The sequence below is a fragment of the Taudactylus pleione genome, unplaced genomic scaffold (genome assembly GCF_031769625.1).
Source record: "Taudactylus pleione unplaced genomic scaffold, aTauple2 ptg000911l, whole genome shotgun sequence".
Lineage (NCBI taxonomy): Eukaryota > Metazoa > Chordata > Amphibia > Anura > Myobatrachidae > Taudactylus > Taudactylus pleione.
The window spans coordinates 1056833-1080517 of record NW_028285312.1 but is presented as its reverse complement, the minus strand read 5'-3'; the positions used below and the strand labels follow the sequence as shown (position 1 = coordinate 1080517).

The window sequence follows — 23685 nt, the reverse complement described above, 5'->3', positions numbered from 1 at the left end:
AAATCATGGCATTTGCTGTGCCAGGGGCGAGTCCTAATGACGTGACAGCCCGGCCCTGCCCCCGAAGTAACCAGCTGCATCTCCTGTCGAGAGGAGAGAAGAAAGCTGGCAAGTATGATACAACTTCCAAACATATATGGCCTTGGTCAGGAATTGATCTCATAACTTCAATGCTGTTAGGCAATAATGCTAACCACTATGCAACCATGCTGCCATTGAAAGGAACCTGTTAAAATAGACTGAATGATTACTGGCCATGTGTCTTAGCTTACTGCTAAACATGCTACAATTGCTGATATTTCACCTCGGTTGGATCTCAAACGCCAAATAAACATTTAAACTAAGAGGCATGGAAAAGGCTTGTGAAGGGCAAGATCAGTTATAACGTATTTGTTGTTACTTCAATAATAACAAGTTTGGAAAAATATCTATTTACCACTCCCCAGTTTATGTTCTATCTCATAACAACAATCCTTCAAGAGATCTCGGCTAAAGCCAGCTGAGATTTGCCCATTTCATAAATGACTAAGGCCCGTATTCAATTTGAGCTGAGTCGCGATACTTTTTTGCCTCCCGGACTTTTCGCCTACATCGCCTGTTTTGCAGACGGAAAAGTATCGCGCGCGTGCCCGCTTTTCCCCGTATTCAATTTGAAAGTCGGCGAAAACGGGACCCGGCGAAACTTAAACAAGCGGAAAGTACTGTCAGATTTGGGGAAATCAGCCTGACACCCCCCAAAAGATGCTCTGACATGGGGTTTCCCTATGATACCCCCTGATTTGGCTTGCTGAAGGTATTTGGTGTTTTTAAACTGGCTCAATAGCTGCTAAATAGCGTTTTTGTATAAGTGGTGAAGAATAGTATTCAGGAGTATTTTTTGCAGAAAATAACTTATCCCAGCAAATTTGGGGAACTTGAAAATGGGGTCGAGCATATTTGAAAGTTGATAAAGTTAAGTTAAAAAAAACACTTGGGGCATACTTCCCCTGGAGTCAAGTTTGCTAGTTTTTCACTTTGTCCTCCAACAATTTTTTTTTTTTACCCCCAAATTCAAAGTGATTTTTTGGGGTGTCCTTAAGTGTTTTTTTTTTTTTTTTTAATTTTTGACACAGTTTACCTTTGGGGGACTATCTGAAGGCTGCACGGGGGTTCCCGCAATGTTGCACCCCAAAACCCCATTCTGCACTTTTTCCCGCCTGCTATTCATAGGCGAAACTTGTTTGGCTATTACATTGCATTGACTTTCCACCTAGGCGGAAAGTCTTTCAAATTGAATCCGGCGATACTTTTCCGCCCTTGGCGAAATGACGTCATCGGCGAAAAGTTTACGCCCAAAACGGCTCCGAATTGAATACGGGCCTAAGATTATGACAGAACTTCAATTTCCACTCTGTGTAGCAAAGCAAATGGCTGGAAGAGACCACACGACCCCCGCCATGACGGACATCTTCACCACTAGCTTCAGCTCTGTCTCTAACCCATGTTTTCGTCCCTAAAAATGACAGTCAAGGCACAACCTCAGAACATTCCCAGCCACCAAGAGACAGATGTGGGAAGATACAAAGCATGCACTGACAGTCCAAACCACACACGCACACATCTCATTAGGAGGAGGAGAAACCGCTTTACATTGGCGTCTCCTCAGGAACGATAACAATCTGGAACATGTTACTCATGTCTTCAGAATTTTACTATAGTATGTCTGGAATAATAAAAACTGCAGTACGCTACAACCACAACAGCAATGCTCATTTATTTCCACCCCTCATTGAGCAGAGACCATCAGTTATTCAGCATTCGTACGGCTTTGACATCTAAGTAGAACTGAGAGTCCATGTTTTAAATTGGCATCAAGTGGAAATGAGCAAAGGGATCTGTAGAACGTTTGCAAACATTTACTTTGTTAACTGCCTTTGTAACTTTTAATTGTCCTTGAGACACTGATTCACATGGGTGACAGCTACAAGGAAAAGAAACAGTTGTTATCAATTTCCAGACTGACAGATAAGATAAGAAACCTGGAACTAGCAGCAACTTGGTAGATCTATTGGTGTTCATTCATCTGAGCCCAGGGTGTATACTGTATATTTAGTTTTTCCTCCTGTAACGAAATGTACCAACCTATAAATTTGGACCTCATAGTAACGGTTATTGAGACTTGAGAACAACCCCTTTAATTTAGCACGAATAATTACAGTGCTACCCCTTCCAATAACCTCCATTATAACTCAGCCCTTACTAACCACCAGTTTTTATTCTCTGCAGAAAACCCCATTAAAATATATTATTTCCGTTACTTGTCACCTTTGCTCCAATGTCAGCCTGCGTTCCATCTAAAAGTATAGAGCGCTACTGCCGGACAGGGCTGGATTGAGGGCCACATGGGCCTGGAGCTGAAAATGACCAAGGGCCTATTATGAGAAGAGAGGAGGTGTGACCAGTGCTGTGTGGGTGTGGCCAGTGCCATGTGGGCGTGTACACCTACACTCTCAGACCCAATGTCTCCATAAATATGTAAAAGAAAAAAAATGCTTAATTTTGTGAGGTAAATAGAAATACAATTTTTATACTTATGATTTATGGCTGACTGCGTGGAGAACAGATGGCCAGTCAACATCATGTTGTCATGACAATGGGCCTATTTTTATGTGGAGGCCTGGAGCTGTAGCTCCATCGCCCCATTGTTAATCTGGCCCTGCTGCCGAACGACTCAAATGATCTGACTACTCTAATATACTGATACCATATAGCTAAAGGGCTGAATTTGCAGGCAGCAGCGGATGCCAGATTTAATACCTTGTGCTAATCCATAGGGCTAATTCGGGGGTCTGTGCGTCTACAAGCAGGAAGTCGTGCCGCGCATTCATCTAACGCCAGCCGTCGCGCCAGGCATCAGTAGCATTGGCACTTTTACGAGCCCCATGCTAGGTGCAAGAGATACGTCAGATACAGGTTTCCCTTCCCCGTACGCACGACTCCGAATCGCACAGAGCGTTAAATACACGCCCACGACACTAATAATATAGGGTGGTTCCGTACACTTGCATTGTTGCAGCTCCGAAATGCCCAATTTCACGGAAAGACCAAATTCTGTACAGAGATAGATATGCGTCCTCGCCTGTCTTTCTTGCAGTCATACCAAACAGCTCCCCTTGGCGTACCTGTTCCCGTGAGACTCAGCTAGCGACAGTTATATTTATTGCTAAAAATGCGTATAAATCACAATGTTATGTGACTAGGACGCACCAGGAGACTGTGCCGATTAATTTGATATGCGACACGTATATATATCTGTGTGCGGCTGAGGAGTCTATTTACTAAGACTTGGGGGCATATTCAACTAGCCGCGAAATGTACCGTACTTTTTGCATACTGGACTTTTCGCCGACATCGATGGTTTTCAATGTGAAAAAGTATTGCGCTCGTCCCCGCTTATCCCCGTATTCAGTTACAAATCGCGAAAACGGGACCTGGCAAAACTCTAACATGTGAAAAGTGCTGTCATATTTGGGGAAATCAGCCTGACACCCCCCAAAAGATGCACTGACATTGGGGATCACTATAGATACCCCTGAATAGCCCTGCTGAAGGTATTTGGGGTCCTTAAATGATCCCAATAGCTGCTATTTAGCGTCTTTGCAGAAGTGGTGAAGAATAGCATTTAGCAGTGTTTTTTGTTGAAAATAAGTTATCCCAGCCAATTTGGGGTACATGAAAATGGGGCTAGCATATGTTAAAGTTGCTAAAGTACGTAAAAAATCCACCTGCTGCAAACACCTGCAAACTTAAAACCACCTGGGGCATACTTGGGGACCCCCCTGGAGTCTATTTTGCTAGTTTTTAAGTTTGCCCCCAAAATGAAAGTGCTATTTTAAGTATTGTTTAACTTTTTTGACACAATTTACCTTTGGGGGGACTGTTCCAAAGGTGCTGGGTGGTTTCCTGACGTTTGCACCCCAAAACCCCAACTCTGCACTTTTTTCCGACACCTATTCATAAGCGAATCTTTTTCGCCTATTACATTGCGTTGCGTTTTCACAATTGCGGAATTGAATACGGAGGAAACTTCCCGACTGGTGAAATTACGTCATCCGCCATACTTTTCCGCGGATCTCGTCTTTTTGCATCTAATTAAATAAGGGCCTTGGATGGAGATAACGTTAACGGAGACAAGGTACCAGCCAACCAGCTCCCAACTGCCATGTCACAGGCTGTGTTTGAAAAATGACAGTTAGGAGCTGGTTGGCTGGCACCTTATCTCTGTCCAAGGCTTAGTAAATAGACCCCTCAGTCTCACAATCAGCAACGCCAAGTTCCGGTTACAGACTCAGTCGCACACAGATATACAAGTGTCACATATCACATTAATCAGCACAGTCTCCTGGTGCGTCCTAGTCGCATTGCATTGCCATTTAGACACATTTTCAGCAAAACTAAAAAAAAAAAAAAAGGCCCGATGCTAGCAGAGTAGCACGGGACCTGGCGGCTCGCCCACGCCAGGCATATCACGCTGCGTGGCGCATTGAGGCTAGTTGAGCAAGGACACATCTGTAGGCACAAGTGTATAAATTCGCATCTGCGCATGCAAAAAGCACCACTTGCTTCCGTTCTCAGAGATCCATCCGACTCAGAATCAGAGCCTAAAGGCTTAACACCACCACTTAATTTAAATAAGAACTCCATGTAAAAATATCCACCCTTTAAAACAGGGGAGGATAAAATAATGAAGCCAATAAATGAAATCATCCAGGCAGCAGGATCGTTTGCATAGTGGAGGGAATATGTGCATCCAGTGACATCTAAATGGTTCTCAATAGTTAGATGCCAGTTGCCATTATTTGAGCTCATTGGATTAGCCGGCCCTGCCACCTAAACTTCTCCAAGCTATGAGACGGGGGGGGGGGGGGGATCGTGGCATCTGAGCCCTGACAGGAATGAAGATCTCCCAAACCGCAGGAGTCTCATGCCCAGTTATAAAGCACGAGGGGATGGAGAGTTTAAATTCAATTCTCCCTTAATCTATTACGTCCTGATCATCTGCAAATGATTAAACAATCGCTTACAGATACGCCGCTGTGTAACCACATAACCTGAAACAAGTTTCTCATAACGCAGTGCCATGGGAAACCTGCCCAGAGCTGTGCCCCTTACAAATCAACCACAACAATAATTCATACGAAGATCAACGCGTGACAACAAGAATCTTGCAGTGAGAAAACAAGCACAAAAAACAGAATATTTTTTTTGCCTGATATGAAAATGAATCATTTAAAATATGTCTTTAATCATTATCTTCTTCCTTTTTCCCAAATGTTCACTGATGGTCTAAATGCCGACCGACGGCTTCCTGACTGTCTAATCCCGGCAAGATACTAATGACAGGCGTCGAAATCCTGACGCCTGTCATTAGACCTACGCTGGAAGCCTGACATACCGAACAAAGGTAAGCCGCGCGGGGGGGGGTGTTAGGTTTTAGGGCTCCCGGGGGGGGGGGATTTAGGGGTAGGCACCCCCCCGGGAGGTTAGGGTTAGGTAAAATACTTCCTGTCGGGATCTTCACTGCCGGTGTTCCAGCGTCAGGGTTTTCATACCGATCCCCAATGTGGCTGGTGGTAATGGACGTCATCTAGTGCTTTGCAGCTCTTTTCATTTTCACTATGGCCCACTCATTTCAATTAAATCTCTACATGTAAGATTTGAGGGAGTTAAGATTAAAAACATACATAACTTTTAGGTTCTGTTCACCTATGTGCCATAGTTTCCGATGCCTGTAACGGTAACAGATGTTAATGCCCCCTTCTGCAACTTTCATTTTACGTGTACATGTACATCTGCTGGAGGGAAATTTGCCCACCCATACTAGCCAATATGAACAATGTATGATATATTTAATTATTAGTATGGGATCTAAAGACTTTATTATAAATGTGCTTCCATTTATAGGCATCTTTAGATATTATAAATGAAACAACTTGCCTTTTTCTAAAAATTCTTTTGACATGAAACAAACAACAACAACAGTAGAGCGCAAGACGGTCAGTATAAGGAACGACTCTTAACCTAAAATGATGTCATGTACTCGTATCAAGTATTCACATGGCCTCCAAGTGTTTAAATATATTCTTGCCAAGCCTGCTTACTAAAGCCACCACTATTAACTAGTCTTCATTCTAGCACACTGCACCTGTCACAACCTGCGCAGTTCCTCTTTCCTGCCGATGGTGTCGCTCTCTGCTCTGGTGCTTCTAGTACACTCAGCTGATGCAACAAACTGCTGAGATTCAGCAGTTTGCATGCTAGAAGCACCAGAGCAGAGAGCTACACCTCAGGCAGGAAAGAGGAACTGCACAGGTTGTGACAGGTAGAGGGAGCTAGAATGAAGACTACTAACAGTATGTCAATCTAATGAGATTCGAGTTATCTGCGTAAATAAAGGCAGTTCACACTTAGGGCCTGATTCTGAGCCGCTCGTAAGCGGCCGCTCGTTCGCTCCGAGCGATGTTTGCCCAACTGCACATGCGTACGGATCGTTATATGCATGCGCGAACCAGTCAGTGCTGTCGAAATTCATGTGCTTGCAAAAGAGCGAATGCCTGATAATTTGAGTGACAGAAGGAGGCGTATGTGGGTGGTAACAGGGGAAGGTGTTTGAAAACGGGGAGTGGAGATCAGAACGCAAGCGTGCTTAAAGGTCAAAACGGGCGTTTTATGGGTGTGCATAATTAAAACAGCAGCGTCATTGACCACGTCACTGGGTTATTTTATAGCCAGAACTGCTCGCAAAATTGTTGTAGCAAAAACCAACCACAAGAATAGCGAGCAGTTCATACCCTGGTCGATGTACTCGATTAATCTAATAAATAGCGGACATGACGTAGGATGCGAGCGGCCAGGGGGCGTAGTTTCCCAAAAAACGACCGCAAGTTTTGTTCGCTCGTTCAGACCTAGAGGCGTGAACAGACCACAAAGAGCGAACTGTTCATTTGAATAGCCACCCCTATTTTCTGGACGAGCGAGCGCTAATTGCGTCTGGCTCTGAATCAGGCCCTTAGGGCCTGATTCTGTGTCAAATGCAATGACGATATTTACGTAGTAGGTAAATTTTTAGCAACTGCGCAAAAAATCTGAAAACATCTAACAGCGCACACATGAGACAGAGTGTACGCACATAGATGCTGCTCTGATCGGAATAGACGGTATCAGAAATGAGACGGAAAAACAAGAGATATGGTAAGAACTTACCTTTGTTATCTCTGTTTCTACGAAGTCCATAGGGTCCACAGGGTGACCTTGGGGGTATAGCTGGATCCTGGATCCTCGGGCACCACGGAGTTAAAGCTTTCAGCTGCTCCCAGGATGCACTTGGGTCCAACCTCCCCTATACCCCACCCCCGAGCCACAGGCACCTCAGTTGGTAAGCAGCCCAGGCCGGAGGAGGAGACGAAACAGAGAGAAGGAAGACTGGAACACACAAGAACCATACTCACAGAAATGGGAGACGGAAAACCGGTGACCAGTCACACAGCCCATATGAAGCCAGGTGCGTCAGGGCGGGTGCCCTGTGGACCCTATGGACTTCGTAGAAACAGAGATAACAAAGGTAAGTTCTTACCATATCTCTTGTTTTCTACTTCAGGGTCCATAGGGATCCAGAGGGTGACCTTGGGGATGTCCCAAAGCAGTCCAACTAAGGGTTCTCCTATCAGCTCCTGTGCTGATAGGAGAACCCGGCACCCAAAGGATGCATCCTGAGAGGCAAAGGTGTCAAACTCATAGAACCTCAAAAAGGTCTGAATGGAAGACCAGGTGGCCGCCTTACAGAGCTGAACAGCAGAGGCGCCACGTCTAGCAGCCCAAGAGGGACCCACAGACCGAGTAGAATGAGCCTTAACAGAGGCTGGAATAGGTAAACCCTCCTGCATATAAGCCTCAATAATAACAGAACGAAGCCAACGGGCTAGAGTCTGTTAGTTGGCAGGCCAACCCCTCTTGTGAAAACCAAAGAGGATAAACAAAGAATCCGACTTCCTCACAGAACTAGTCCGGTCCACATAAACCTGGAGTGCACGGACAACGTCTAAGGAAGTCTCCCCAGCCGAAAGATCAGGCGACTGAAAGGCTGGTACAACAATTTCCTGATTAATGTGGAACCTGGAAACCACCTTAGGCAGGAAATCAGGACGAGTGCGAAGCACCGCTCTGTCCTGATGAAAAATCAGAAAAGGGGGACGACAAGAAAGCACCCCCAAATCTGAAACCCTCCTGGCAGAAGCAATTGCCAAGAGGAAAACAGTCTTAAAAGTTAACCACTTGAGCTCCACTGACTCCAAGGGCTCAAAAGGCGGACCCTGTAAGGCCCGAAGAACCACCGCCAAATCCCACGGGGCCACAGGTGGCACAAAGGGAGGCTGGATTCTTAAAACTCCCTGGAAAAAGGTGTGTACGTCCGGCATTGCAGCGATCCTGCGCTGGAACCACACCGACAGAGCAGACACGTGCACCTTCAGCGAAGAAAGACGTAATCCTAAGTCCAAACCCGACTGAAGGAAAGCCAAAATACGCGAAACCCGGAACACCTGGGGATCATATTTTCTGGCCTCGCACCACTGAAAGTAAGTGTGCCACACTCTGTGATAGATCCTCGCGGAAGCAGGCTTGCGCGCCCTCAGCATGGTGGTAATAACGGAGCTAGAAAAGCCCCGAGACCTCAGGACGGCTGTCTCAAGAGCCACGCCGTCAAAGATAGTCGACCCAGATCCGGGTGAAGACAGGGCCCCTGAGACAACAGGTCCCACCGTTGAGGTAGGAGGTATGGAGCGTCGATGGACAGGCTCCGCAGATCGGAGTACCACGGCCTTCTGGGCCACGCTGGGGCCACCAGGATCAGTGTGCCTCCGTCCTGTTTGAACTTGCGCAGGACCCGAGGCAGCAGAGATATCGGAGGGAACAAGTAACCCAGTTGAAACTGCCATCTCACCGACAGCGCGTCTATCAGACTTGCGCCTGCGTCCCTTGTCCTTGACCCGTACACGGGCAGCTTGTGATTGTGACGGGACGCCATCAGGTCCAGCTCTGGCAGCCCCCACTTGCCCACGAGTAGTTGGAATACCTCTGGATGAAGCGACCATTCCCCGGGATGCACGTCGTAACGGCTGAGGAAGTCTGCCTCCCAATTGAGGACTCCTGGGATGAAAACTGCCGAGAGAGCTGGAAGATAGCGCTCCGCCCAAGCCAGGACGCGGGACACCTCCGACATCGCAGCTCGACTGCGAGTCCCTCCCTGGTGATTGATGTACGCCACTGTGGTGGCGTTGTCTGACTGCACCTGAACGGCCCTTCCGTGAAGAGCGGTGCCGGATGACTGCAGGGCTCTGTATACTGCCCTCAGTTCCAGGATGTTGATGGGAAGAATCGCTTCCTCCGCCGACCAACGACCCTGAAGTGACAAGGAGCCTGTCACCGCCCCCCAACCCCGGAGACTGGCATCTGTTGTGAGCAGAACCCATTCCGGGATCCAAAAGGGGCGCCCCTCTAGGAGATGCGCTGTCTGCAGCCACCAGGCTAGGGACAGACGCACCTCCGAGGACAACACCAGCATCTGAGAGCGGATCCTGTGTGGCAATCGGTTCCATTCCGAAAGAATCAGCCCCTGCAGGGGCCTGGAATGGAACTGGGCAAACTCCACCATGTCGAATGCCGACACCATGGACCCCAAAACTCTCATCGCTGAGTGTACCGACACTCTGCCACTGCTCAGACAGCCGTGAATCCGCAGCTGTAAGGAGGAGACCTTCTCTGGAGTCAGAAAAATCCGTTGCTGACGAGAGTCCCGCAGGGCCCCCAAATGAACCATCCGTTGTGATGGGATGAGGGAGGACTTCTTCCAGTTGATCAACCAGCCGTGCGCCTGTAGACAAGCGACCGTCAGGTGGAGATGCTGGATCAGTACCTTCGGGGAGCTTGCCAGCAAGAGGAGGTCGTCTAGATATGGTAGCAACCGTATCCCCTGGCTCCGAAGGTGAGCCGCCATGACCGCCATCACCTTGGTAAATACCCTTGGTGCCGTGGAGAGACCAAAGGGTAGAGCCCTGAATTGGTAGTGGTTGTGGAGAATAGCAAACCGCAGAAACTGTTGGTGCGATGTTGCTATAGGCACATGGAGGTAGGCATCCTGGATATCCAGGGAGACCATATAATCCCCCGGTTCTATCGCCAGAATGATGGAACGCAAAGTTTCCATCCTGAATTTGGGAACCCTGAGAAACCTGTTCAGGGACTTCAAATTGAGGATGGGGCGATGAGAGCCATTGGGTTTCTGCACCAGAAACAGCGTAGAGTAATACCCCATCCCACGTTGAGACTGTGGTACGGGTATAATGACCCCCGCCGTCAGCAAGGCTATGGCTTCCAGAACCTGCAAGGCCTTGGTTTTGTCCTGAGAAGGACTTGTGCAAAAAAACTGGCAAGGCGGCCTGTGCCGAAAAGACAGGGCGTACCCCTGGGAGACCACTTCTCGCACCCAGGCATCCGTGGTGGTATTGTGCCAGCACTGGGCGAATTGAAGAAGTCGGCCCCCACTCTGGGGTCCCCCAGAGGGAGGCCCGTCCCATCACGCAGAAGGCTTATCTTCTGGCTTGGAAGAAGGGCGCCTAGCACTCCAGGCTTGCTTCTTTGGCTTTGAGGCGGTCTAGGGTGCGGATTGCCTCAGGAAGGACTGACCCTTTGCCTTGCCCTGAACCCGAAAGGAACGAAAGGCCGAGCTCCGGACCTTAGCAGGTGTAGTAGCTGAAGGGAGGAAGGCTGACTTGGATTTCGCCAGGGTATCTACTATTTTGTCCAGGTCCGGACCAAATAGTAATTCTCCATTAAAAGGTAAGGCCTCCAAGCCTTTCTTTGAATCAGCGTCTGCTCTCCAAGACCGCAACCACAAGGATCTACGAGCAGACACTGCTGCCGCCGAAACCCTAGAGGTCAACAGGCTAGCGTCCAAAGATGCTTCTCCAATGTAGGAGGCGGCATCTCTCATCTGTCCTAACAACGCCCTCTGGACGTCCGGAGCTTCATCCGTAAACGCGTCCTCCAAGGCGTTGGCCCACTCCTCAATGGCCTTGGCCACCCAGGAGATGGCCATGGACGGCCGGGCTACCGCCCCTGAGAGAGAATAAATAGACTTTAAACAAGTCTCCACCTTCCTGTCCGTAGGATCCTTCAGCGAGGATATAGACGGCAATGGCAAAGTAGCACTCCTGATGAGGCGTGTTACATGGGAATCGACTGCAGGCGGAGTTTCCCATTTCTTACAATGCGCCTCCGGGAATGGATAATTGGACGCCAAGCGTTTCTGTGGCAGGAAACGCTTACTGGGTGTCTGCCAGGCCACCGCCATGTGATCAGTCAACTGATCAGACAAGGGGAACGCTGCAGAAGTAACCTTAGCTCTTTTAAAACTAGGATACCTCGACTTGGGAGCGGGTGCCTCATCCTCAATCAGAAGAATGGCCCGCACCGCCTTAACCAGAGCCCGCACATTGATGGAAGACTTAGTGTCTACCTCCTGGACTGAGGCATCTGAGGCCGAGTCATCCTGCACCTCACCATCATCCGAGGACCCCTCAGAATCCGGAAGATGCGCAGCCTGCGCCATGACTGAGCGTTTAGACGCTCTGGAGGGCACGTCACTGCGCAACATCGACTGAAAAGCCGAAGATGTTGCCGCCAAATCTTGGACAGTGTGGGAAAGCGCATCCACCCAGGGTGGAGGAGTTGCCACAGGAGCCTGAAACGGCACCACAGCCTGCTGTGCCACAGGGGTGGACTGAATATACATTGGCAACCCCGCATAGGGACTAACAGGCTGAGACCCCGGGGGAGTCTGCAATAATTGTGGGACACCCGGGGAATGGGGGATGGCAGGCTGGGGCAACGCCCTAGTAGGGGCGGCAGTTGGGACCGACAGGCGGTCCGCGATGGACACCAGCACCTGGGAAAACATCGCCCATGGTGGCTCCTGCGACATGGGAGGTTTAGACATACCAGGGAGCGCCTGGCACCGTCCGCACAGGCCGTCCTGTGACAAATCCTCCCTATCCACTCCTGCAGAACAGCGCCTGCAGGAGAACAATACCGGAGCCCCGGAGTGCTCAATCTCCTCCTCAGACATGACGTTGGAAGAAAACGTGCGCACTCACCCGTGTGCTGGACAACAGCCCACAATATGGCACCGTGTAGCACACAACTGTATGTGACGGACCTCACAAATACGTGATTTATATAGGTGAGGTCAGTAGAAACACCCTTCCCCCGCACACCTGTAGGGCTTGTAGGAGAAGGAAAGGGATAGGTATAGGCTGACAGTAAGTAGAAAAAAGACACAGACAGGCAGCACTAGCAAAAGTCACATACCATGCAGGAAGATATACTCACTGCACCTTTCCACTACAATCAACCTCCCAGATTCAGTGTCTGGGAGGGCTATAGCGCTGTGTACACTGTCCTTTTGCAGGGGAGAGGTACACAGGGGGACCGGTCCGCGTGCTCCCTGAGAGTATCTGCGCTGCCACAGAGAAAATGGCCGCTGGAGACCTCAGAGGAGGAGTGGCCCGAGTAATCTGCAGCTCAGCGATGCCAGACTCCGTGCTGAAAGGCGCGCTGAGCTGAGGGGAGGAGCCGCTAGACAGGGAAGGCTTCCTCCCCTGGCTAGCATATTTAACCCCCGGGTTGCCGGCATCCCGCTTGCCGCGATATTAACCCTGGTGGTCTAGTGGTCTGGCGGGGTATGCCTCCGCTGGAGGGGGGGCCCGCCGCCACCGCTAGCGCCCCGGTCTGTCCCCTAGAACCGGGGGCATGGGACTGCATTTGAAAGGAACCCGCGCACCGCCGCTAATCAGCGGTGCGCGGCTTACCTGATCTCCCCGGCGTCTTCCGGCAGCAGTCCCGGGGGAAACCAGAGTCCGGCTAGTACAGACTCTGGCTTCCCCCGCCGCGATCCCCAGTTCAGTGCTGGCGTCGCGGCGCCAGCAGGGAGAAGGAGCGGCAGCGTAGGCGTCTGTACAGACAGCCTAGCGCTGCCGCTCTGGAGAAAAACTGTAGTAAAAAATAAATAAATAAATGTAACTAAGTTAAGTAAAAAATTAAAAGCTTTAGGGGGCTGCTCCTGCAGCCCACCCCGCAGGGTGACCCGACTCCGGCCGGGCACCATCTAAAACTGAGGTGCCTGTGGCTCGGGGGCGGGGTATAGGGGAGGTTGGACCCAAGTGCATCCTGGGAGCAGCTGAAAGCTTTAACTCCGTGGTGCCCGAGGATCCAGGATCCAGCTATACCCCCAAGGTCACCCTGTGGACCCCTATGGACCCTGAAGTAGAAAGTGATGAGTGTCCTGAGCGGTGGCTAGAAGTGAAAGCAAACAAGTCTGTCTCATGGGCGTGTTATGGGAGTGTCAGGGGGCGTGTTATGGGAGTATCAGGGGGGCGTGTCAGTGACAGTGGCTGTGTTCCCAGATGCACACAGCTGCAGTCACAGGAGGCCAGAGTCAAACTGCACCGGCCATAGGGCTGGTGAATGTGTTGATGGTGCGCCGATAGTTACGTCTAAAGAATCGCTGGCGGTGTTACAGCGTGCAGAGTTGCAGAATGAGAGCATCTCAGTCCTAGGGCACTCAAGACGCAGGCTGATGCTAGTGCTAGCATCTGCATATTATCGCAGCCCAGACTCCAGCAACAGATGCAAGGCGTGGCCACAAGAAATGGTGGGTGTGCCTTTAAGACATGCCCCCTTTTCATCACTCTTGGGGGGGGGGGGGGTCCGGCACTTACAAAGCTCTCCTGTCCCTGTGAATAGATGCTGGGCGCATGCACCCGGCATCTGTTCACCGGCGGTGATCGCTGCACCGCTATTTTTCCCACCTGCTGGACAATGTGGCTGGGGACGGCACCCAGCATGCTGTTTTAGCGGGGTGCCGCCAAAAGGGGCAGGGTGCATTCTGCCTTTCTGAAATCGGTCAGGGCGCAGCGCCCTACTAAAACAGCCTAGCGGGAACGCTACTTATAGCTAAAATATAGTCCCAGTGTCCAATAATCATTTGATAAGAATTCAATCTACTCATGCTTGATTGGATGTGCTGTACTTCAGACGGACAATAATTTATGCCTCAAAAAAAAACAAAAAACTTTATTTCTGTTTTTGCAAAATACTATGCTAAAGGGTAAATTTACTAAATTGAAAGTTTTTAGAAGTGAGTTTTAAAAGTGATGTTGCCCATAGCAGCCAATCAGATTCTGCTTAACATTTAACTAGCAACTTCTAGAAGATAATAGCTAGAATCTGATTGGTTGGGCAACATCACTTCTAAAACTCACTTCCAAAAACTCTCACTTTAGTAAATTTACCCCTCAATCTGCATTTTAAAGAGTTTGAGTTTTTTTTTTTAATTCAGTAGTTAAAAAAAAATTAGAAAAAAAAAAGCAGCACTCTCTAAAGACACGTTAAAGCCCATATGTCAAGCTGGGTACATACTGTACAAATGTTTATTCAGACAGACCAACTCCAGATTTGTCCTTGCGAGGAAAAGTTCCGTTAGTTCCGTTCTGGGCGTGTCTGTGTAAATTGCGCTGTGTGTACAGGGACACAATATATCCTTCAGACCAATAGGTGAGATACATGGGAGGATTGTGTAATGTGTACGCGTACACATTACACAATCCTCCCATGTATCTCACCTATTGGTCTGAAGGATATATTGTGTCCCTGTACACACAGCGCAATTTACACAGACACGCCCAGAAGTATCTGAAGACCTGTCGCAGACTCGTCGTCTGCGCGTACACACTGCTAAATGTTTATGATACCATGACCAGATTTATCGCATCTTCTGAACTTCATAGAAGATGCGATCATTCAATGAGACCAATTTATCTAGTCGACATGAGAAGCCAGGATTGGAGATGCAGCTGACCACTAATGGGGGAGGGGTGTGACTTTGTGTCATTAAGCCCCACCCCTCTAAGTATAATGCTGCAGATCTATGAAGAGGGGGCAGGGCCAAAGTGAATTGTGACCTACTGACCTGTGAATCGGGTCACAAGCTTCGGCATCTGTGCCTGACATGCTTAGATGCACCAGCTAAGCAGCAATGATTTCCTATAAATTAATTTTAAATGACCACTATGCAATAAGCTATTCATAGAACCTGAAAACCAAAATAAGTAAATATACAAATAAAGATGAAGGGGCTGAAGAAAACAAAGAACACCCACCCCCCGTGTTGATGTTTGCATGCCTAATGCTGGGTACACAGATATAATGGGCGATCAATTGATCAGCCAATATATTGTGTGCCCGTCGGCCAGTGCGTACCAGCGATATGTCTGAACAGCGTTGTTCACATATATATCTGCACATCGTGCTGTGTGTATGGAAGGTCAGCCTATCGCCTGTACATTGGCAGCAGACGCCGCGGGGAGGGGGCGAGGAATCGGTATGATTTGCATCCAGACGGCGGCATCCTGGCAGAGGAGAAAATCCTGATCGTCAAAGATAAGTATATACTAACCTATTTCTACCCCCTGACCCTCCCTTAGGGGTGCCTAACCTTAACCTTCCCCCCAGTGCCTAACCCTAATCCCCCCTCTAAGTGCCTAAACCTAACCCCCCCTTCCCCGCCGCCTAAACCCAAGTCCTCCGGGGGGGTGCCTAACCCTAAGTCCCCCCCGGGGGTGCCTAACACTAACCACCCCTTTCCCTAGCCTAAACCTAACCTCCCTTTCCCTAGCCTAACCTTAAGTTCCCCACGGGAACCATAAACCTAACCCTCCCCCCCCCCCGCGGCTATCTGCGCTCTGCGTCCCTTCGATCGAGATGCCGGGCGACGGGCCCCCGGCGTATGTCTGACAGGCATCGGCATATCGACGCCTGTCTTTAGACCCGTGCCGGGATATGACAGTCGGGAAGCCGACTGTCGGGATTAGGTCCGCCGGCTTCCCAACTGCATATCGGGGGCGCAACGTGACCCCTGGCCAGCGGAACCAGCAGCTAGGTGACGATTGGTCAGCGTGTATGAACAACCAACATCTGCAGATATATCTTTTAGTGGATGGGTACGGGATGCCAGCACTCGGGATCCCGACAGTCATAATCCCGATGGCGGCATACCGACAGGGTTAGGATACCTAACCACCCCTCACTATCCTAACCCCTCCCCGCACCATAAACCTAACCCCCCCCTCTTTGCACCCTATACCTAACTCCGCGCCCCCTCCCCCAGTGCCTAACCGTAGCCCTCTCACCAAACCCGCTACTTACCGTCGGGATGCCAGCACCGGGATTCTGACAGGTTTGAGGATTCCGGCGCCGGTATTCTAAGCGCCGGTACCCCCTCTGCCAGGATACTGAATGCATGCCTCGTTTAGGTGTGTACCCACCTATAGTTGCATCAACTAAGTAGCAATGATGTCCTTTCAATTATTTTTAAATGACCATTATGCAATATACTATTCAAAGAACCTGAAAACCAAAATAAATAAATATATAAAATAAAGGCGAGGGGGGTTGAAGAAATAAGCAAGAACACCCCGTCTTGATATTTTGCCATTACTTTTGTTTACATGCCTAAGACTGAACGCTCTTCAGAACAATGACTCATTTTGGTGGAGCTATAAACCTACACAACTGAGCAGAGAACAATTAAAAAACAATATGCTCCCCTCTATGGGACGATAGTTCCCCTGACCTACACATTCGTGATTTTTTTTTTTTTTATTTCTTTATTCCTGCTGCACCTTCTCTGTGTAATTCCTTTCTTGCCCTATCAGTCAATGCTCAACGTCCAGATCTTAAACGTGATCAGATAAAAGGTCTCTCGGGTGCCCCACAGACACAGCAATGCTTTCCCATGATGAACTAGATCTAAGCATGTGGTACCTAGAGAGACATGAGAAGAAGTGCATTGCTCTGTGTGTGGGAGGATCACATGGTCATAAGTGATCACTTTTCTGAGCCTGCTCAATAAATGATATAAGGTGCATACACACTAGGCGATCAGGAAAGACAGTACGATTACGACATTGTAATCATACCGTCGTTCCTGATCCCCTGTAGTGTCTGCACTGAACGATCAGTCGTTCAGTGCAGGCGCTGTCCATCATTCCTGAACATGCCAATCTGTCGTTATCGGCAGATTGTGCTGCATGTTCAGGCGATGGACAATGTCGGAAACGACCAGCGGGAGTGCGCATCGCTGGTCGGTATCGCTGGTCGTAAAAGTGCACGATTTGTGCACGATTACTGAGCGACTGCACGATTACGATGTCGTAATCGTGCAGTCGCTCAGTAATATCGCCCAGTGTGTACCCACCTATACCCTGTGAGTGTACAGATTGTTTAATAAGAGCTGCGGAAATAGTCAATTCCAATTCATACATTCGCTGTATTTGTACATACCTTAAAAACTATGGGTCCATATGTACTAAGCTTTGGAGAAATAAAGTGGAGAGTGATAAAGTACCAACCAATCAGTTCCTAAATGTCATTTTTCAAACCACAGCCTGTGAAGTGACAGTTAGGAGCAGATTGCTTGGTACTTTATCTGCTTCCACTTTCTCTCCAGTGTTTAGTACATAGGGGGTCATTCAGACCCGCTCGTGAGCGTCAGTACGCTCGCAAGCGGGTCGATGTTCCCCACTGCGCATGCAGGATGTTGATTGACAGCACGCCCCCTTTGGTGGGCGTGCCTGCCAGACGGAGGCGTTCCCATGGGAACGCCTACCGTCTGGGTCCGGCCCCACTGACATCAGTCTGATAGAGCCAAAATCACTCCAGGGCTTGTGGCAGGGAGACCCTACCGCAGGGTCTCCGTCGCAGGTCCGATGGTCGCGATGGTCAAGACCATCGTGACCATCTTTTTGGCCGCTCGCATATGCTGTGGGTGGTCACCCACAGCTATACGAGCGGCCAGGGTGCCGCTGCATTTTCATGGAGGAGGGCCCCGATTCAGAGTGAGCGCTCTGGTCAGAGCGTTCAGCTCTGAATCAGGCCCATAGACCCTTATGTCAGGTGCTTCACCAACTTCTTAAAACACATTATTCCAGGGTGTGGTATGATTTATCGACAGTCATCAGGTCGACATGAGAATGTGGGCATAGTCGAACATGCAGCATGTCAACATGGACAAACAGGAGTGGTACTAGAATGTAATTTTGTTTGTTTTATTACAAATACATATATAGGTGGTACAGGGTTCCCCCCTCACGTTTGGCAATACCAGGGTTGGCTGGTTTAATCTATGGTTTAAAAAAAAACACTGTTTTTTTATTATGCTGTGACTACAGGCACAACGCCGTGACTGGTATTATTCCACATCCTTGTTGCTTGTGGTCTTTATCTGAGTAAGCTGAACCAATGCAGTAAATCACACACACTACAAAGATATAGGGAGGGTGAACCATATAAGAGAGGCGCTAAATCTGCCTTGCATGAAGCTAAAGGTGGGTACACACCTGACAGATATATCTGCAGATCTAGTGATCATCGTATATATCTGTAGATGATGGTCATTCATACACACTGAACGACCATCATCTATCCGGCAGCTGCGGTTCCCGCTGGCCAGGGGGGGTGGGCTCGGTCCCCTCCCGCGTGGCATGTGTACGGGCGACACACTTGCCGATGGACTGTCCATTGGCTGTGCAGCACAGCCAATAAGATATGTCTGTGAACGTCGTTGTTCACAGACATATCGATGGCACACACTGGTCGACGGGCAGCAGATATATTGGCCGATCAATTGATCGGCCAGTGTGTACCCAGCATAAGACTTGTCCCCAAACAATTCCATAGGGGAAGGAACCAAAACACAGCAAACATTCTAAATCTTAAAGAGTAAACACAAACACATAAAACAGGCAATACAGGCAGAACACCTCTTGGTTTAATCTCCATGTCTACATTTGTCATTCAATTCAAAACCTTCAGTCCTATTGAGATAAGTGAAAGAAAGACTTGTGGTGTCACAAGTGTCATCTTATGAATGGTGGACGAGCAAAAAAAAGCGCAATTGAAATAGTTAACCCTAATGTATATCCCATTATTGAACAACTTCTGACTGCTCAGGCATCTCCAGCTAGTGTAGAAAGATTTTTTTTTTCTTTCGGTTTAGTTCATTTGAAGCTTCGAAACAGACTGGAAACTGAAAAGGCCTCCAAACTAGTGTTTTTATTCAAAATGTTTAATGCCAGTGACATTTCCAGTTAAAAAGCTGCATACACAGTTACACACGTAAAGATTTTCTGTCCAACCAGCCAGCTAGGTGATTGGTTGGAATGAAAACCTGGTAAGGGATGAAAGCAAATGACAATCAGCAATTTGCTCTGAAACGCCGGAAAATGGACAAAAACTGTTTGAACAAATTGTTTAGATCAAACATTTAACAAACTTGTCTGACGCCATTTTCATCTGTTTTCTGGCATTTAGGAGCAAATTGCTGATCATCAGTTACTCCCATACGTTACCAGATTTTCATTCCAACCAATCAACTAGTAGGATGGTTGGACAGAGAATCTTTACGTGTGTATGCAGATTCATGCTTAACTCCTTTTTTGTGTTTGTGTGTCTCTGAAAAGTGCTTTTACAGGTTTTAATTATGTTTATTCTCAAATTGGTTTTATTGAAAGATGCCAAATAAATCATATCAAACCCTAATAACGTCAGATTGTTAATGTTAGAAAGCATTAAAGGTTTCTAATACATAGCAATGTTTCAGAGTATTAATATAACAAGCATGATTCCATTTTTTTTTATCCATTTAAACATTAATGCAAAAAAAAAAAAAAACTGGTTTAAAAACAAAAACATTTTATTAAAAAAAAAATAAAGAAAACGGTTGTTGTTTTTCCAACCCTGTAATACACCATACTGCAACCATGTTAAATTAAACAACTCAGAGTTAATACCCCCTTAATGTAACCTGTGATCTTGCAACCACTGTGTACTAGATAGTCAGATCCCCCAGGATTTCCCATTATCCGAACTCATGACCTGAGCTCTCTGCACCGTCCAATCGTCTCCCAAACAATTCTAGAGAAGGGGGACTGGATGGTCTGTGATGCTCAGCTTACAGGTGCAGTGACAATAAGCAAACCAGCCCTGTGATCCAGTCCCAGGATACAGGTAACAGGCACCAGGACCTTAGGGTGTTTTTTTTATTTTTATTGATGATTATATTTGTTCACTTCTAGACATAAACATTTATGTGCGTACACACGGGACGATTTTCTCCCAGAACGAAATCGTCCTGTGTCCCCCCAGCAGGGGTGTGCTCAGTGTTGTTAACGACACTGAGCAGAAACACTGAACGAAATGAAGAACGATTTTGTTCCGTGCCAGGCTCCCTCCCTCATCCCCGAACATGTTCAACCTGACAATATCGTCAGGTTGGACAGGAGGTTCGGGTGATGAACAGCAACTACCAACTACAAACGGGAGTGCACATCGGTAGTTATCGTTCATCGTTTGGGGGCTGAAACTGGACAATTTGTTTGACGAATGAACGATAACGACATTGTTATCGTTCAGTCATCCAATAAAAAAATCGACCCGTGTGTACGCACCAAAACACATGATAATGGCCAATGTTAACACACAGCTTGGCCACATTTTAAACAGTAAATCAACCAGATAATTGAACAAATCACCCATTACTATGACATTGTAAAATTAATGTATTGGTTGACATTGCCCGGTAAGAAAACCCACCATGATCTGATTATTCATCAATTGAAAAAATAAAAATAAAATCAGTTTGACAGATTCCTGTTGAAAATCTTGGTAAATTCACATTTAATCATTTTCAACACTTCATGACCAACATACACACAAAAAAAAACTTGCCAAAGATCCATATTCATAACTGGATGACCAATCAAAATTTTTCCATTAAATTTAACGTGCACCAACATCTAGAAGCATTGTTAGGATTTTGACTAGGTTAACAGACATGATACATTTATTGAATTTTAATATGAATTAACTGTAAATTAAAATCTAAATGTAGTTAAATGAACAACAAAACAATATATCACTTTCACTACATCTATGTATCTCACCAAAACTAAAATTATTACTTATCGCATATCGAGATAATTACAGGTTTTCCCAAATGCATCAAATATTGACAAATCTTTAATGTAGCAATAGATTGCAATTGAAAATGCCTGGGACATACAGCACATGGACATGTACTACCACCATTATTTAAATAACTGGACCTATGTGTGGCTTCGCCCACGATGAAATCGCTTCTGCCAACAATTTTTTTTTATTTGAGTTGTTCTAATCGTATTGCTTTGCCTGTCGCAGGAGTGGCCCAAGTGACCAGCAGCGCTACACAGACTGGTAGTAGCAGCGCCTTCACCCACCACCAATGTCACGGTGTGCCCTGTGCACAGACTGCTATGTAGCCTATCCTCTTCACCCACCACTCACACCAATGTCACTGTGTGCCCTGTGCACAGACTGCTATGTAACCTATCCTACTCACCCACCACTCACACCAATGTCACTGTGTGCCCTGTGCACAGACTGCTATGTAACCTATCCTACTCACCCACCACTCACACCAATGTCACTGTGTGCCCTGTGCACAGACTGCTATGTAGCCTATCCTATTCACCAACCTCTCACACCAATGTCACTGTGTGCCCTGTGCACAGACTGCTATGTAGCCTATCCTACTCACCCTCCACTCACACCAATGTCACTGTGTGCCCTGTGCACAGACTGCTATGTAGCCTATCCTACTCACCCTCCACTCACACCAATGTCACCATGTGCCCTGTGCACAGACTGCTATGTAGCCTATCATACTCACCCTCCACTCACACCAATGTCACCGTGTGCCCTGTTCACAGACTGCTATGTAACCTATCCTATCCACTTACACCAATGTCACTGTGTATCCTGTGCACAGACTGCTATGTAGCCTATCCTACTCACCCTCCACTCACACCAATGTCACTGTGTGCCCTGTGCACAGACTGCTATGTAGCCTATCCTATTCACCCACCTCTCACACCAATGTCACTGTGTGCCCTGTGCACAGACTGCTATGTAGCCTATCCTATTCACCCACCTCTCACACCAATGTCACTGTGTGCCCTGTGCACAGACTGCTATGTAGCCTATCCTACTCACTCTCCACTCACACCAATGTCACCGTGTGCCCTGTGCACAGACTGCTATGTAGCCTATCCTATTCACTCATCGCTCACACCAATGTCACTGTGTGCCCTGTGCACAGGCTGCTATGTAGCCTATCCTATTCACTCATCGCTCACACCAATGTCACTGTGTGCCCTGTGCACAGGCTGCTATGTAGCCTATCCTATTCACCCACCACTCACACCAATGTCACTGTGTGCCCTGTGCACAGACTGCTATGTAGCCTATCCTATTCACTCATCGCTCACACCAATTTCACTGTGTGCCCTGTGCACAGATTGCTATGTAGCCTATCCTATTTAAGTGACCGCGGGCACAAAGCACCTCTTCCCCCCCACACCCCTTACCAGCCGCGGGCATGGTGCCACACCTATCTCTTGCATTTATGTCAATAAATTATTATTTTTTGTTATTGCTCAGCTGTAACTTGATGGATGCAGATAAAACAAAGTGCAGGTTATTTCTAGGAGTTCCCACTAAACAATGACGGTTAAGTAGATTTTTGTGCAACTTGGAACAGGCAGACACCACATTCTTATTATATTAGGCATTCTAAACACATTGTACATTTTCAAAATATAGAATAAGCTCCGATATTCACCTGTATTATAATATTTTATTTATTTCCCATGTTAGATCACATTACTAGTGTTAAACAGACTATTTTGTTATCCTGTTTTACATCTGTAACACCTACAGTATTGCTGCTATGTATGTATGTAGTGTGTAATATATATATTCCTGCCTAATCAGTGATATTATTACACATTACAGACCAGCAATATAGGTATTATAGATGTAGCACAGAGGATAACACCATAGCCTGCTTAGCACTAGTAATGTAATTCTAACATGGGAAATAAATGACACAATGAGGTGAAGGTCGGAGCAGTATACATGATGCACACGGCACAGTGACAGACCGGCACAATGACTATCGCCATGCCCCAGCACCCGCACAGCAGTGATCTATGCAGCAGCCAGCGCTCTCACCCAGGTACTCCCGCCCGGACTGCAGCAGCCTCTCCGGGCTCATGCTCTCCGATTCCGAAACGTTATTGGCAGCACGTAGGCGCAGGTTCCGGCCCGGTAACTAGGCCGCGTCTCCGGTTACCATGGCAACAGCCCCATCCCGGTGCACCTTGCAAATGTTCAGAACAGAATCCGCAGCGCTGCACTATGGTTCCACCACCTTGCGGCATAGCCACCATTAGGAGAACACGGCATTGCCGTTCAAATATTAGGTCATATGTTGTTATTCCTAAACGAAATGCCAGTAATATGCTGCATAAAGGTATGCTCTCAAATTACACTGGGTTATTAAAAAATAATATTATAATAATAATTATTAATAATACTAGTAATAATACTTTTTTGTGGTGTTTTTTGATAATTTTTTTTAATAATAGAACTGTGTATTTGTTTTAATTATATTTAAGCAATGTCCTAAATAAGATGTTATAGTGAGCCAGCATGGTT

The 23685-nt window shown here is 47.5% G+C and overlaps 1 protein-coding gene across 1 annotated transcript in view; it reads right to left on the bottom strand.

Moving 5' to 3' along the window:
• The window catches only part of CSTPP1 (centriolar satellite-associated tubulin polyglutamylase complex regulator 1), a 236756-nt gene extending 213406 nt beyond the window's left edge, over positions 1 to 23350 (bottom strand). The window contains exon 1 of the mRNA XM_088459449.1: positions 23200 to 23350. Within this exon, the coding sequence (XP_088315575.1) occupies positions 23200 to 23242 (43 nt within the window). The 5' untranslated portion in view covers positions 23243 to 23350. The remainder of the gene's footprint in view (positions 1 to 23199) is intronic.
• Positions 23351 to 23685: the final 335 nt, after the last annotated feature.